Source organism: Amblyomma americanum, chromosome 3 (genome assembly GCF_052857255.1).
Source record: "Amblyomma americanum isolate KBUSLIRL-KWMA chromosome 3, ASM5285725v1, whole genome shotgun sequence".
Taxonomy (NCBI): Eukaryota; Metazoa; Arthropoda; class Arachnida; order Ixodida; family Ixodidae; genus Amblyomma; species Amblyomma americanum.
The window spans coordinates 151,442,803-151,460,275 of record NC_135499.1 but is presented as its reverse complement, the minus strand read 5'-3'; the positions used below and the strand labels follow the sequence as shown (position 1 = coordinate 151,460,275).

Below are 17,473 nucleotides of genomic sequence, written 5' to 3'. Positions count from 1 at the left end.
TCGTAGCCGCTGCAAACTGCTCGCCGGAGACTCTGCAGCTCGATGACTCATGGCCGCAAGGCAGCAGGCAGAGACCCATACAATGGACAGCAGGCCGGGGCAGCTTCTCTTGAACTCTGCATATCGCTCCTAGGATCTCCAAAAGTTTGCATCAAAAACAATGGAGACCGCGTAAACTCACCATTTGGTAAAGTGCGGAGCAATGCAAGTGCCAAACAATCCTATCCGGCACCGCCCAAACGCTCGGTTCATTTGAACGTAGCTGGCTCTCTTCGGACGAAGCACATTCGCGGTTCGCTTTCCGGCATGGTGATGTTAAGCTCACTTGAGCTGCGTTAGCGTCTCTGGTTCCGCGAAATTATAAATTCGCTTCGCAGCCCAAAAAATAAGTTCGTTCGAACAAAGTCAGCTTTCTGTTGTTGAGCGAGACCTCTCGGCTCTAGCGAGGTTAAATATAAAACAAGCAAACCCGTTTGCGCGTGCTTGTGCCACGGTACGACTATGTCCTCCCAAAAGCGACAGGCAGCTCCCGAAGAGCCTTAGGCCTACTCTCTCTTACACTTCCGGGTGCCAACAAAGGGCCAAGGACAATAGCTAGAACACAACGCCACGAGGAGATACGTCTCTGCCAAGGTGACCCTAACGCGAACGGCGCCTACCGCTTCTCGCGGTGTCGCAGCGCCCCGGTGCTTTTCCTGTAATCACGACTGCAATCCAAAACAGCTGACTACGGCACCCGGCTCCCAGAGCCAAAGAGACAGAACAGAGAATATTTACAACTATGTACAAGAAAAATCGGGCCACCCTCCAGGCTTCCGCATTCACTCGCTTCTGGCTTGCTGTTCTCCGTGGACGTCTCGGTCCCGCTCTCCATGAGCGGACCTCGTAGGTTCCACAGGTGTACCGATGAAGTGCTCATCAAAAGCGTAGCATGCACGGCAATCCTCCCATGCTGCTATTACGCTCATCTCGCTGTCAAGAAAGCATCTTCGCCTTGTTAGCAACTCCGAATTCGGTTCAGGCCTAACGCTGTTCCAAATCCGGGCGGGCATTCCACGAACCGAACTGACTGCCGTCCCTCGTCCCAAGAGCTTGCCACACGTTGGGACGCCATTGTGGAAATACGGGGGAAACAAACCTTTCGCCCCGCCCGCACTCCCACTCCGCGGATGCAGCGTTCCCGCTCGCTAACCGCGGAGGGGTTCGTGCTCGAGGGACAAAGGGAAGGGACGACACAGCGTTAACACTCATATGCTATTTATTACACTTGCAATTAATACACAGAGTGGGCCAGCTAGCTACAAAACATCAACGAGGCATTCCTCGGAAATAGAAGGCTACGTAAGAAGGACTTCCGACTTACCGGCTGGGGCAGGGGCGCGACTTCGGAGGTATCGGCGGCGAACGTTTGTATGCGCCGATAATGGCGGCCGGGTTTTCCCGTGCGCGCTGCATTCTTGGGGCAAAGCCATTCCCTAGCATTTGCTGGGGAAGGCGGTCAGAGCGCGCGTTTGCTGCGCTCGCTTCGCTGCCTGGAACCAGAAGTCCAGCGGCAAGGCACAACGGATCCCCGTGCGCCTGCCGCGGAAGGTGACGAGAGCGTGCGGCTCCAACCGCTCACCACGCTGGCCGGATCCCGAAGGGCCTCTCTCCGGTTCCGCAGAATTCCGCGTAACCTACGAGGTGGCGCTCACGTCGCCGTTCCCTTTCCCCCATGAGGGAGACTTCCCTCCTCGCCCAGCCGGGGGCTGTTCGTCCCGACGGCCGACGATGAAGATGGGCCGCATCGAAACGGAGGGGGGAAACAGGTTCTCCACACACTACATCAAAATAGTAAGCTTTCCACTGCACCACAGAAAGGGCCCCGCAAAACTAGCTGCCAGTATGTTTAGTCTCTAACATGAAATCTTCACTGAAAACCATGAACACTGATGTCCCCTACCCTCAAAAAGGGGCACTGGGCAAGAATGAACCAATGCATAACTCTGAACTCATGCAAATGAGCCAGGGTTTGGAATCACTCTTTAGCAAGTATGTGGAAATGAGCACTTACTCTCTGTCCATCCACATTTTATCAATACGGCCAATGAGAGTTTTTGAGTGCTCCGTGCGAACGTAGCAGCAGTCACCTGAAATCACCACAGCAAACAGAGCATTGATCTGTTGAAAATGCAGCAGCCAGTAGAGAAAAAAAAAACAGAGACAAGGTTCATAATGCGACTGTATGCAGCATAATAAAGACAAATAAATTGCTTAGAATGAGGTAATTAAAAACGGCCATTTCTCACATGAACATAAAAAAAAAATCAGGGGTCTAACTAAGGGATGCACAAAAGAATTCATAAAAATGTATATTATAACAATACGAAATACTTAGAAAAGGCCACGAACTCCCACAGAGTGTCAGCCGAGACATTTTGAGGATGCAAGCATAAACCAAGCATAAAAAGCATAGACCAAGTGTACACAGCGAGTCACTATCCACTTTTCCACGTTATAAGTGGTGGAAGCGAAAGAGCCCTGCAAATTGTTTTATGGTGAATGGCATCAACTGGAACATTCTTTTTTAGGGTATAGCTGAAAAATCATTGTCCTCATCAGCCCAACTATACTGTGTGGTGGAGGCTGCGGCAACCTGAGCCAATCAGAACACTGTGTACTGCAAAACGTGTTCCTCCGTGCCTCTCACCCCCGGGACTGGTGGCTCCATCTCGAGGAAGGAAAGAGCACCAGTGTTCAGCTGCTGCACGCAGCAGACTTGGCCAACCATGCATACGAATGACGGTGCACCACTTGGCAACAAGCCTTCACTGTGCAGTGTCGTGCGGTCTCTCTCGGCTAATTTAACCGCTGAATGAAATGCTTTCTACACTTTAAAACACCATCCTGAAGTATACTTTTTCAGTTACAACTGCTTGAAAAATAGTCACAACACTGCTCAAATATTCAAAGGAATATTTGTTGTCTTCCTTGGCTGTGATTGGATGAGAGAGCTCTACTTTTCACAGTGCTGCAAACAACTTGTGAGATGAAGCATACATCTACAGAAGGTCTCTCCCAGATACCCCCCAGTTAACCCTGGCCTGCGCAAGCTGTGGCCACAAATCCTGATCTCATCTGCCGCCACTTACTATGTTTGCCTTCACTTGGAATCCACTCCATTACCCTAAGAGACCAAGAATGGTCTGCTCTCTGCATTACATGCCCCACCCATGCATAATTCTTGATTTCAGCTTAAACAATGAAATGCACAGCACAAAGAGTACAAACATGCTTACAAAAAAAAAAAAAGGCCATGGTGGCATGCCACACACAGACAGCAAACCATGGCACTCCCAATTCATGACATCATACTTGACACCACAAATTTTACCACTGCGGCATGACACACAAATCCGTAAGTTCAACTAAGAGTTCTTTGGCTGAAAACCAGCTTTCCACACTGAACAACAGAGGAACGTAACTGGGAGGAATGCAACCACCTCACGGTAACAAATAAATGACATGCGCAGTAGTTGGATGATTAATCCCCACAACTGCACAACCAATCCCATGTGCTACTCCGAAATTATACGCCTGTGCAGTGAAGGAATAAAACAAATACACAGCAACAGAAACAAATACAGTAGCAGCCAGACAACTCGTGCTTTCATTGTGTGCGCATGAAAACAGCACAAGAACTTGGGAGTAGCAATTCACGATTTTGTTATCTTCTCCATTTTTTGACACAGAGGCAACGTTCAATGCGAACACACACAGTTTGATCAAAGCCTCATAAGCTTATACCACTCACCCAATTTGAAGACTCCAGCAGGAAGATTGAGTTGCTCATAATATGTAATGCCATCTTCATCACAGGGAAGGTTCACAGTGACATTCTGAAAGAAATCAATTAGACAGGACAATCAAAAGCCACTCGACAGGGCATCATTTGAAACTAGGGGTGAAATATTCGGAAATTCGAATACAATATTCTAATTTTCGAGTATTCTGTTCATATTTGTAACCGAGGAATTGATATTCGTAAATTTGAAATATTCAAATTGTGGGGACCTGCCCTGCAGCCCCCTGAGTTTGCTTTCCCGCGAGGCACCGTGCAGCGGCGGTCTCCCCTCGAGGCTGAGCGGATTCCCTTGTCAGTGACATTAACTGGCAAGAGAGGGCGCCAGCGTCGCTGCGCGGGAGACTGCTGAAGCCTGCCCGCGGGAGATGGGGGCTCTTGGGCCGGGATAATCACCCTGGGCGGACGCGTCGCTTGGGGGCTCCGCTCTTCGCCGACGGGGAGACAGGCTCCCGTACTCGTCCCGTCCGGCCTGCGGAGTTTATATCCCTTGCCCTAGCGCGGGCGAACATTCGCTCGGAACCTTGCTGGTGAGTCGGACGTCCTTGATTCATTAGCGTACCTTGTTGCTAGCTGGCGTTATTGATTCTGTAGCAATAAATGCCTGTTTGTGTCAGCCCATGTGTCGTTCCTTTGTTCCCCCAGAGCAAGGCCCGCCGTGGTCGGCGTGCGCTCGGTAGCGTACGCGATCACGGGGTGGGGTCCAGGCGGCTTTGAACCGTGTCAGCCGCGATTGAGTGGGGAGAAAGTGCTTATCTCCCCACGTCAACCCCACATCTGGCAGCCCAACGTGGGGCCTGCTCTTGGAACATTGGACGACTGTCGGTTCGGTTCGAGGAACGCTCTTTGTCCGGACTTGACAAGTGCTAGGCCTAGAGTGAATTTTGATCGCTAGGACCTGCGGCATGCTTTCTTGAGTGCGAGGTGTATTGCGCTGCAGCATGTTTGAACTTTTCGACATGCTCAGCACATTTTTTTCCCTGGAGTTTCTTCGTGAGAATGACTTGGTCCGCATCGAGGGAGTTCGAGGCCTAGCGCCCGCGGAGTCGCCGAGCCCGAAGCGAGTGAGTACGGAAGCCGCGTGGGTGGTCCGAGTTTCTGTATATATTTTCTCTACTATCTCTTTTTCGACTCTGGGAGTCGCGGCTCCGGGAGCCGGGTGGCCTGGGGCCACGGGTGCCACTACGAGCTCGCTGGTATTGCAGCTCGGCACCGGGCGCTCCGACACCGTCCGATACGGTGGGCGCCGACCGCTCAGAAGCTGCTTTGTGCAGTGAGCGGGGTAGGACCACCCCACAAAGCTGATGTCTCCTCGCGGCTGCGCGCACAAAACCCGTTTCGGGTCTTTGTTGTGGTCAGGGTCGTTGTAGGAGTGGTCGTTAGGCCTGAGGCTTTTCGGAGCTGCCTGCACCACATTAAAAGAGACATGACCACCGGACCGTGACGTTGAGAGGGGGCGCACTTTGCTGCCCGTCCGTTTATTTTGCAACCTCGCACGAACTGAGCAGTCTCGTTCAACTCAAGAAAGGGCTTTGTTCACTCGAACTTTGCGTTTGCACAGCCGCCGACACGTTTTGCTAGCAAGTTAGGCATTGTGCCACGAGGCCCTTGCGGATGCCGTTTCCCCTCCCGTGACCTACGTTAAAGGCACGCCGAGAGCGTTTCGACAATTTTGCAGATCCGGTGGAGCCACCCTGCTGACCGGTGCACATCGTCTCGCTGCCACCTGCTGCGACGGAGCGGCCTGTATCCTGTTCGCCGCATCCATCCGGGGCAGCTGTGGCGAGACCAGTCAGCAGTCACCTCCGGCTGCTGCTGCCCTGGCGACTACTGCAGGATCCTGGCCTGCAGTTCTCCCACCGGCCTTCGATTCGTGGGCCTGCGGACACGGTAGTCCGCGGGCCATACGAGTCGTCCCAGCGGAGACCTTCACGCCGCCTTCGGAATACCGCGGAAGTCTGCGTGGACGCTGTCGGCGTGACCTCCGCTGCAAGACGTGCCTCAAAGACATGAAGACCAGGAGACTCCTCCATAGCATGTACTTTCAGGCGCGTGGGTCTATTTAAGGTTGGGGGGATGTGGGGACCTGCCCTGCAGCCCCCTGAGTTTGCTTTCCCGCGAGGCACCGTGCAGCGGCGGTCTCCCCTCGAGGCTGAGCGGATTCCCTTGTCAGTGACATTAACTGGCAAGAGAGGGCGCCAGCGTCGCTGCGCGGGAGACTGCTGAAGCCTGCCCGCGGGAGATGGGGGCTCTTGGGCCGGGATAATCACCCTGGGCGGACGCGTCGCTTGGGGGCTCCGCTCTTCGCCGACGGGGAGACAGGCTCCCGTACTCGTCCCGTCCGGCCTGCGGAGTTTATATCCCTTGCCCTAGCGCGGGCGAACATTCGCTCGGAACCTTGCTGGTGAGTCGGACGTCCTTGATTCATTAGCGTACCTTGTTGCTAGCTGGCGTTATTGTTTCTGTAGCAATAAATGCCTGTTTGTGTCAGCCCATGTGTCGTTCCTTTGTTCCCCCAGAGCAAGGCCCGCCGTGGTCGGCGTGCGCTCGGTAGCGTACGCGATCACGGGGTGGGGTCCAGGCGGCTTTGAACCGTGTCAGCCGCGATTGAGTGGGGAGAAAGTACTTATCTCCCCACGTCAACCCCACAAAATCCATAGCGATCGAATACAACGCAGACTTTCATAAACTTCACTGTGACAAAACCACAATACCTGAAGACATGATTTGAAGATTGAGTTAAATGTGCCAAGAAAACAGCATGAAAGGTACCCTCTTCACTTTCTGCTCCGTCATTTATTGCATGGACCGATCACATTCAGACGCTGACAGGCACTGACCTCAAGCAAAATTCTGCAGCGGCCTTTCCTGCGCAATACCTGATGAGAACAAGATGGCCGAATGCCCGCTAAGGGCAATCACAATGAGAAAGCACGAGGCATTTTCTTTGATCCTTCCATATTGTGTTACATGCCTAAAATGCCCACACCCATGACATTCGCCCTGTTTCCCTCACAGCTCTGCTAGCATGAGCTCTACCATATTGTTTTAGTCCAGAGTGATATGCAGGAAAGCCCACTTGCCAAATTTTGCACGAGGCTGCTGTTCAAGTTCCTGTGGCGGACGACGTCCAACGGTATGAATTTGAAACCACGTGGGTGCAATGTGCCGACTTGTGGAGAATATCAGCCCCGCCATTTAAGTCTGAATTTCAATTTGTCTGACCAAGTTTTCGATCCCTGTTGCAGATTTTGCTAGGTTCCACTGTACACATTATATGGCAGCGAGTGTGAACGATGTCCAAAAAATTGAGCAGTCAGTTACACTGCATCCGAAATTTAAGGCGCTCTTATACATTGGCTCTATGGGCCATGTTGCGGTGCCACGAAAATGTCCAACAATCAAGCATGTCCGAAAAATCATGGGTCCAAATTTTTGGCCGTTGATTGTAATTAAAATGGCACATTTTTGCCACAGGTGGGTTTCTCTAGAAATGGCACCCACCAGGAAGGACCTTATCAAAGCAAAAGCTAGTCCCAGAGCAGAAAGGCCAGCTGCTGGCATCAAGAAGGCACAAAGACAGGATAACAATTCAAAATATTGAACTCCTTACATGAAGGATTGCACTGTAGATAAATGAACTATTTGCATGAAACTACCATATCTACCATATTGATGGAAACCTCCACAACACAGACGTCAGTTCTTCCTCCTCAGTGCTTCTAAGTGTAACAGCACACAATCATTTTTACTGTCATAACTTGCCACTGATCCCCACCCAATAAAAGATGCTGCATTGCACGACTCTCTGGTCTAAAAGAGAATTGGAGTTTATTGAATGAGATATATATACAAACCCCAACCAATTTTTAGGACCCGAGGGGGGGGGAAGACCTGGAAAATGGTCCGAATAATTGAACCAGTGAAATTCAGTGAAAAAACGGCTTCCAAAATTCGCCGCTTCCCATGTTCTGCTTGCAAGCAATAATATTAGACTACATCTGAGCCATAGCCATGCTTTCGTCCTGTCCGGACCACCTCACGTCACAATACCAGACAGTGCGACGTGGCCGCAAGTTATGCCGCAAGTCATGTCGCGAACGAATGCACGCGCGAAGTAAAGAAAGTCGGTTTGCATGGACAACAGCACTTGCAAAGACTGAGAGGTAACCCACGGGAAGATGCGAGCACCTCCCATTACCCCACCTCCCTACATCTGCTGCCCTGCACCACAGGTGGTGTCGTCCAAGCCACAGCGGACGCTGCAGCTGTCTTGTTTTCAACACGATTGCGCGCTTTTTGTGGGCTATCTTGATGATTACGGAGAGAGAGTGTGCCATTATCTCGAATGACAACGGTGAAGAACAAATCCAAGCATATCCAAGCCAGTCTGTCTGATTCACTCTATCAGTGCCCACTGGCTTCCTTTAAATCCAGAATGGCACCTTCCACAGTGGCAGGGAACGGGTTGATTGTGACAGCGATGCCAACTTGCGCCTACATTCGGCCGAAATAATGAACTTTCGGTTGAAAAGCACCTCCACAGTACTGTTGGCATCAATTTTAGTACGCAATATCGAATTTTTGGACTCCACAAAGTCTGAAATATTGGTCGTGAAAATGTACACACTCCCCTGAGATGCGCAACGGTTCCTCAGTAAAGTCTGAAATATTGCACAAGTCTGAAAAATCTGTCGGCTGCTTATATATAAACATATAACATGTATATTACAGTGTATGCTACTGAGAAACACCCAAGCCATAGTTCTTTACCGCACACTAACACCTCAGCACGTAAGAGTTCCTGCCTTCCCATCTTTTGTCTTTACTGAAATGCAGTCACTGCAGCCCGAGATTGAACCACGAACTCCATCCTGGTCAGAAGCAGAGTACTGCAGCTGCAGTACCACAGCACTGGATTACACAGCTTATAACTCACCGGGCGTGGCCGATCAACAACTTTAAACTCCTCATCGAGGCCAAAGCACACAGAGCTGTTGTTGTCGGCGGAGCGCTCGACGCCATCCTTGAACACAGACGGCACCCGCACAGGCGACAGCACTTCTTCTCTGGCCACCAGCTGCGTGTGCTCATTTGGAACAAAGTTCCAAATCTACGTGGTACAAACAAAAGCGATAAGAGCTCTTCCATCCATTCTTTTTCATTTTTTAATTTTATGATTTATCTCCTAAAGGCTAAAAAGATAATTGTAAGCATGAGCCTAGACAAATAAAACAATCTTCTCGGCATCTCTGATTTGTCAAACGAACCCAGTTTCAACAAAAATAAGGGCTTGGCTACAATACAAGGTTAAATAAGAGCCCAGTCCCAAGAGTATGCATCTGTGATAGGTCGTGATCGCCAATGGCAAAATGTTTGAACGTGGTAGATACTAAGTTAAAAAAACTCGGGGAAACAAAACGCGATAGCATTTAGAAGTTCGCCCACCTCCGAAAATTCAAAAAATTCTATTTTTTTATGCTGTGTGGCCATGAATAATGGGTCCCACAATGAAGCCATGGGAGAAATTCTATAGTGAGGTCCTCCTCTACAGACCTCGCAATAAAATCTGATCCATGGCTTCATTATGTGACCCAATATTCAATGCCGCACAGCATGGATAAATGATGCGACGTGCTGGTGATCCACGACGCAGTGAACGTGTTAAGGTGGATTAATTGTGATTAGTGGATTGAGTAAGGTGAATTAGTTGTGATTAGTGGACCAATTAAGGTGGATTAGTTGCAATTTAGTAGGTGGATTAAGATGGAAGAGTGGGTCTGGTTAGTATAATCCCATATGATAATCCAATGGAAGGTACTAGAACATTCTAGTCCGCAGATTTACAAATTTGGCAGTGCTGATGACGTCGCAACCTTCTCGGTAAATCAGGGAATTCCGTTATAGAGAAACTGGGTGGTTTTTGCAAAACGACAATCCAAATGCGGTCGCATCTCAAAACATCTCAAAACCGAACGTCTCAAAACATCTCAAAAACACCGAAACATCTTAAAAAGCATCTCAAAACTGAATTAAAGCTGTGCCAAGTTCCACATGACAGCTTTCAGATAGAGGTACTTTTCAGTAACCGAGAGAATAAAGAGTGACTGAGCGCTCAGCTCCTTATCATGTTCTCTGAGAACAGACACTCTGCCTCTGCTGTTTAGAGTACTATAGTATGAAGTGTGTCATTAAGCTATGTGCCATCCCAGTGCATTCTATTTCTGGGAGAAGGCAGGCCCCATGCTCATTCCAAGGCCAGTTCCCATTTAGTCTTTTCCCTTCTATGTTTTCTGTTTGCAAGCCCGGTAACATCTTTTGTTTTGCTCCTTGGGTACTACAACGTCTACTTTGCATGTGCTTCTGCTGATATTTCAACCAACTGCACTGTTGGCCAGCAAGTAGCCTGTGCTGAGAATGAATGACCAAAGCCATTTACAGAACAATTACTCCTTTGCAAGAAAATCTAAAATGCTTCTAGCATTTGATGCTCTTTTTCTATGACCTCGCTACGTGTCTTCCCTTCCAAACTCTGATTTCAAGTCATTATTGAAATAATGAGATTGTTAACAGATCCCAAGAGATCAGCTGTACCTCTCTGCTATGTCACACCAAGCCCAAAGCAGCACCTTAGCTGTAATAAAGCACATAAAGAAATGAGGACCAACCTTGATTTTTTTGAATGCCTTGGCCTTTGCAGAGTACCGAGACTCACATACGTAGATGTCCTTGTCATCAAAACCCTGAACAAAATGCAACTTAGATAAGAACAGCGCCCCTGCTGGAAACTTGTGTAAAAGTATACAGAAAGCACAGACAGCAATTTTTTTTTTTGTTTTATGCTGCTTCTCTATGCTCAGAACATGTATAAGCAGTGCAAGAAGCGCCAGCAGGCTGTATACCTACCTCTGGTTTACTTTTGAAGTAGTCCTTCACAGGCATTACGTAGCACTTTCCTAGAACTTGGTTCACCAGGGTGGAGTTATAATTGTCACTCTTGAATACTTCCTGTGGGGAAAAAAAAAAGAAGAAAAGGCATGAAATTGAAATACCTGTGGCTAGCGCTTTGAAGGGTGCTCTAAAGCATTTCCTTTACGTCTTAAGAAGTGAGCACACCGCATTTCCATTGATGTGCAGCATTCCAGTATAAACCTAGGCTTTCCCTTATCGACTGTGATTGGTTCCGTTCATAACAAAAGCCAGCAGCAGTTACAGTCAGCACACAGTGCAAAAACAAAGCCCGTATACTAGCTGCGTGCCAACTAATGAATGCATCTGAATGCATGCAGTGTGTTCAGAAATATATGCTCAGGACTAGTATACGTATTCAACATAATTACGACCAGGTAGTGCTAGTCACTTCATGTGTTTCCCATTTCCACATGTCGCACAATCGGGCACACTCTCATACCAAAATGTGTGGCCAGACTAACCTTTTGCAGAAACTTTCTTGATGCCAAATGGAATGTTTCATTGGGTCGGTAAAACCAGCAACCGTACAGCCACTGCTCTCCATTTTTATCCCTCCAAAGGCGGTCCACATTGATGATGTGGGGCTGCATTCCCTTCTCCCTGCAGATGGGAATACCATGGTGAGGTGTTCGCTTTAAGGGGGGACGCAAGGCTGAAGGGTCAATTTTTGAACTACAGCACTAATTGTGACAAAATTTTCAGGAATGGTGTATATTCTTCTCATTAGACTGTATTCAAAATATCAGCTTCCTAGCTCAAACAGAAAAAAATGTTATAGCTGTCATATTGAGCAATCAGGTGTGTCCACTTAGGAAAACTATTTCAAAAATAATGGAGATATTCTAATACATAGTTTGTGATATCTTCTATATAGAGCTGGATAAGGCTATTCGCATGTTTTTTTGTACCATATCTGTAAAAAAGTCATCACTCTAAAAACAAAGTTCATCATTATATGTCAGACATCTCAAAATATTTTGTGTTAAAAAAATATTTAGCGACCTAAAAAGTACCTTATCTTGTTCCTGAGAAAATTTCAGTCGAGAAACCACCTTGAAAGCAGCTTCTGGAGATGCAGTTTGGAAATGATAGTTTTCCTAATGGTTTTGCTTCCCCAAAAAGTGCAAACTGAGAAAGATGAGTTCAAAGATTTCAGAACATGCTATTTTATTTTGTGGTAGAAAAAAAATTAATCAAAGTGCCCTGCTCCATAGGTCGGGCCCTCCTCTTCAACACGACGCTGCTCTGTGGCAAATGCTTCAAGCCTTCTTTTCTTTTTTTTTTTCAGCTTTAGAGCTGACCATCGCCCTTGCCTTCGATCGTGAAATACTTTGATGGGTTGCTCGCTGGATGTGCTTCATCGTCTGGACTCCATGTTCTAGTTCCAGCTTGTCAAACACTTTCTTGATGTCACGTGCACCCTCATTAAATTCTAGTACAGCCAAGGCTGCTGTAGTCTCCCCGGTTCTTAGTGATGCAAATTCGGTCTTCAGGCGATAAACCATCATCGGAGCTTGGAAGAGTTCGGTTCGGTCGCCGGTGGCAGGTTTAGGCCTGGCAAATGCACACGCAAGCGCTCACTTGCTGGCGGTCACCCAGTGCTGTGTAGGCCTTTCGATTTCATGGTGCATTTTTGCTTCCCGAAGCTTCTCCGTGTAGAAGTCTTAGGTGCGGGCATCTTCCGGTCATACCACCGGCCACCCGCTGTTCGCAATAAACTCACAGAAGGAAGGAAAGGTAACAGAGCAAGCGTTGAACACAACCAAAGTGCGAGTGACTCCGAATGGCGCAAAAACAGCGTTGGGTGGTCACGTGGTATATTTCCGCCAATCAGAGCTCCTGTGTCGCTTTGCCAGCCACTCTGCAGTTGCCGCGGCCAGAAATATGTCATACCGTATTTATTCGAATCTAGGCCGATAGTTTTTTCAAAAAAATGAGATGTAGAACTCTTATGTCGGCTTAGATTCGAGGATTTCGTTTCGAGGTTTCGTATTCGTAAAATACGAATAAATGTAGCACGCAGGTGGCGCCCCCACAAAACGCCAACGAAAGACAGCACTGTAGCCGTTGCTATCCGTAGCCGATACTGATCAAAGCACACATGAGCACTGGCTGCCATTTTGGCCTTGTTCTGTTCTCGTGCGGTGGCGTGAGCACATTCGCAGCAGTGAAGTTTTCGTGCGTAGTTTTTATCACCAACACCATGGCACCAAACAGGCGGTGCCATTATAGTGCCGCCTTCAAGCGGAAAGTTATAGTCGCTGCAGAGCAGTCGTCAAATCTTCAAGCCGGGCGGGACTTCGGCGTGGATGAGAAGAATGTTCGCCGTTAGAGGGGGCAGCGTAACGAAATTTTTGCTTGCGCGGCAACGAGAACGGCTTTCACGGGCCCCAAGAAAGGCCGCCATCCAGAAGTGGAGGTAGCTCTGGCCGAGTTTGTGGAGACGCAGAGGTCAGCGGCACTTCCAGTGACCACGGAAGTGCTGCAAGCCAAAGCAAGAGAGCTGGCGAGAGAGCGAGGCGTCCCCCGGGAACTGTTCAAAGCCAGCCGGGGCTGGTTGCAGAAGTTCATGAAGCGCTTTGGCTTCAGCCTCCGACGTCGCACGTCCATTTGTCAAAAGCTGCCGGGCGACTTCGAAGAGAAGCTGATCTCATTTCAGCGATTCGTAATAAGGAAGAGGATGGAGCACGGCTACGCCGTAGGACAAATGGGAAACGCTGACCAGACGCCGGTATGGTTTGACATGCCAGTGGCGTGCACCGTGAACGAAAAAGGTGCCAAGGAAGTGAAAGTGCGCTCGGCCGGATACGAAAAGCAGCGCATGACTGTAATGCTGGCCTGCACGGCGGATGGCCACAAGCTGCCGGCGTATATAATTTTTAAGAGGAAGACTCTACCAGCTTGGGAAGTGTTTCCAAGAAATGTGATCGTCCGCGCCAACGAAAATGGATGGATGGCGAGCGATATGGTTGAGCAGTGGATCAGAATGGTTTGGCAGCGGCGTCCAGGGGCCCTCTTGGCCAAACGTTCCCTCCTCGTCCTAGACTCTTACCGTGGACACCTCACTGACGGAGTAAAAGATGCGCTTTCCGAAGCCGGTACCGACGTCGCCATCATACCCGGCGGCATGACAGGCCAGCTGCAGCCTCTTGATGTGTGCCTCAATAAGCCTTTCAAGGATCGGCTGCGCAAGTACTACGTGGACTGGCTTAGTGAAGAGCGGCGCGAGCTTACACCAACAGGCCGAATAAAGCGCGCCTCACTGGGAGTTGTAGCCACTTGGATAGCTGCAGCCTGGGATGACATCCCAGAAAGCTTGGTTGCACGCTCATTCCGCAAGTGCTGCATCTCTAATGCACTTGATGGCAGTGAAGATAGTGCACTGTTCGAGGAGGCCAGCGATAAAGAAGTCAGCGATGATGATGACGAATGAGCGGGGGCTGATCCCGGGCTGGCGTTGCATATGTCTCCTCGCCCAACGCCGCCTCTCCTCCTCCTCTTCTCTCAAAGCTCCTTTGGCAGCTTTTTTTTTTTTCAACGGTCCCTCTCGGGGCCATCAATCACGCTTCGGCAGAGCATGCAGGCACGATGCTTCCCGCTGTGTATCACTCGAGTTCCTCTCTCTACACCAAGTCGCCTATGCGCAGACACATGGTGCAGTCGTTTCGCGCCACGCACTTTGACGTGCGCGGCGACGTAAGAACAGTCGTGTCGCGTCATAAAAATAATTGTGATAATGAGGTATAAACAGTGTTGTTTTTTCGGCCGGCCTACAATCGAGGTAAGTTTTTTTTTTTTCTGTGGCCTTCAACTTTCGGGTCTCGGCTTAGAATCGCGGCCGGCCTAGATTCGAGTAAATACGGTACGCCTTTCTTTTTTAGTTTTCCCTTTATAGCCTTGCTTATTCTCAAAAGAAGGTCTTCCGTGACTAAAAAGCACAAAAACAAACTTTCTAACGTGGGCATTCACTTCTCTTTCGATTTTTTGCCTGCACTGTGGCCGCGTCCTGGGAAGAGCGTTCATAGGCGCCTTCGACGACCTACAACCGCCTCGTAAAAGAATTTTCTTCTTTTCTGCTGCTCAGGTAACAACGAAACTTGGTAAGAATATTCTTCATTAAACCAGCAATCCAAAACAACTCAAACATAAAAACCGCATTTTTTTTCCGAAAATCCATATTTTAGCCCCGAATCCCCCCTTAACGCCATATAATACAAAAGAACTCGCATTTCCTTCAAATGTTAAGCAGTAATTCTCAGCCATGAATGTGCTGAGGACATCATGAACATCAGTGAAGTTGGCCGAAGTGAGCGAGGGTGGAAAGATTGCGACAACACTGCAATGATCTCAGTGAAGCCATATGCTAAGCAATGGATATGTAAGCAATATCCAGGAACATACCGTGGTTCAACGTAGACGAAGTCCCCAACATGAATGACTATCCCTTTGTGCTCTGTGCTGTCTGATGAGGACATTTCATTGCTCTTTTCCTCCGCCTGCATTGGAAACAAACACAACACTGAACAAACGACACAAGTGCCCACATTTATTTTTTTAAAGGAACAATAAAGAAAGCTTTCACTCTGTCCGCATGTTTGCTGCAGATAAACCCATCTACGGCCTTCCATGACCTTTTGACTGTACTTTACAGCCCGAGTTTCTCTTGTAAAATTAGGAAAAAAATAAGTTGCTACGGCACCCATCATTGTTAACACACAATCTAATGTACTAATATCTTGCATGGAATCTTGACAGTGTTGGACCGATCAGCTTGCTGTTATGACCACAGCTGATACGAGCTTTTGGTATGATATGAATTTGTAAAATTCCATGTCCGAATTCCCTGCGTCTGTGTATGATGTGTGGAATTCTGAGTGGATGAGGGTGGGAAAGTAGGGTTGCCAACGCAGCACCCACTCTGAGCAGCACCCTACCTTTCGCACTTCCTGGCTGCTCCTCTCGGCGTCAGCCTCGGCAGCTGCTTCCTGTTGCTCCTGGGGCAACTTCTGAGCCCGCAGCAAGTCGACGCTCTCTGTCAGCTCCTGCTGGCCATAGTTGAGCGCCGGGCTCTGCAGCACGTCTCCCTGGCCGCACAACTCGTCCCGCAGGCGGATGAAATAGGACTGAGTGGAGAGAGAGTACGAGATGCATGAATGCACTCAGCTCTGTTGGCCTACTTTTTATTAATTTTACACAAACTAAACACAAGAACACAAAAAAAGAACCAAACGCAATTAATAGCCTACAGTGTTGCTGAACCACCATGCATTATGCAATAGGAAACTGAGCAGTGGCATAGCTGATATCATTGCTGTACTATCACCAAAGCTCCGACACTCCCCACTCCTAGAGCTCCAACAGTGGAAGAGTTCGATACTAAACTGCTCCGCGTGTTCCTGGTGGTTTCAAATGTAGGTCAGAATAATTTCTGGCACAACCTTGCAGGCCACAGGGCCAAAGAAATTTTGAGTTTTGCTGCAAAGTTTACTTTGGTGAAGTCCTCAAAACAGAATTCACAAGGGTAGAAACTTGGGCGAGTCGTTACCGACTCGCCCAAGTTTCCCCATATACCATGGACCTCAAAACAGGACAAGGCACCTTTTTATTTTTCGCTTTGGGCATCAAATGCTAAAAAAGAGCAAAGAAGAAATAAAGCATTGAACGCAAACAATCGCACCAAATACAACTTTCACTTTAAAGCAAGCAGTACCAAACAAAATAAAAAGATCAGCAGAGGCAAAACAATTTATCCCATTAGAAAGTGTATGCGTCTGTTACCTAACACACACAAACTAGCTTGCTTTTAGCTGAAAGACTAGTGATGGCAGAATATTTTGATCATTCATTAGCAAACCTGCAACACACTAATAAAATGCTGTTAAGGGAACTACAACGACATGACCGTGTCAATATGAGCCTTGAACAAGAATGGGCCTCCACTACTTAACAGGTAAAAGAATATTTAAAAAACCATAAATGGAGAAAGAGAGCTGGCACCTGCAGTTCTATGGAATCCTCAAATGCCTGTGAGTCTGTACGACTCATACGTCGAGCCCGATCAAACACCTCAAAGACATCCTCTTGGAAACGATCCAACCGCAGATAACAGCCCTGCACAGCAATGTAAAAGGAAATGGGTCACCACAACAAGAGATCACAGCTAGAGAAAAGACAGCAAGCATTCGAACTGCAAGGAAGTAAAATCTGAAAGATTAAATGCAATAAGCAGACCTAGGTTGCAACTAGCATTAGTACTACAGAGTTTTCAAGTTAGAATAAAGATATGGAAAGCTATAATATAATTTGCTATAATATAGTATCATACAATACAATACAATATAATATAAGTGTTCCATTTCAAAACACAGAACAAAAGAAAACACTTAAGAATTTTATGAAAGCATGTTTGTTTAAATGATTGCAAGAAAAGGCTGTGAAAGAAACAAAAGGGGGCACGTTAAATATTAACTGTACAATGCTAGTAAATTAAAAATAAACCACTTTGTACTAAGCGAGTTTTGCAATTAAATGAAGGTATAAAAAGGTCCTCATACCCTGTCCAACTTTCGCTTGATGATATCCAGTGTCAGAAACCTCCTGCAAAGCACAATTATTTTTGTTTTAACTTAAAAATTTCAAGGGATCACAGGCAAGACCAAG

At 48.0% G+C, this 17,473-nt stretch overlaps 1 protein-coding gene across 34 annotated transcripts in view; it reads right to left on the bottom strand.

Annotated features, from left to right (window-relative positions):
- polybromo (protein) overlaps window positions 1-17,473 on the bottom strand; it is a 92,447-nt gene that overhangs the window by 31,153 nt on the left and 43,821 nt on the right. For all 34 annotated transcript variants that reach the window (XM_077658364.1, XM_077658368.1, XM_077658381.1 and 31 more), the window contains 10 exons: window positions 17,368-17,410; window positions 16,811-16,924; window positions 15,748-15,936; window positions 15,215-15,309; window positions 11,275-11,413; window positions 10,748-10,849; window positions 10,510-10,584; window positions 8,781-8,954; window positions 3,794-3,878; window positions 2,054-2,129 (listed from right to left, as the gene is read on the bottom strand). In XM_077658364.1, coding sequence (XP_077514490.1) covers window positions 2,054-2,129; window positions 3,794-3,878; window positions 8,781-8,954; window positions 10,510-10,584; window positions 10,748-10,849; window positions 11,275-11,413; window positions 15,215-15,309; window positions 15,748-15,936; window positions 16,811-16,924; window positions 17,368-17,410 — 1,092 coding nt within the window. The remainder of the gene's footprint in view (window positions 1-2,053; window positions 2,130-3,793; window positions 3,879-8,780; window positions 8,955-10,509; window positions 10,585-10,747; window positions 10,850-11,274; window positions 11,414-15,214; window positions 15,310-15,747; window positions 15,937-16,810; window positions 16,925-17,367; window positions 17,411-17,473) is intronic.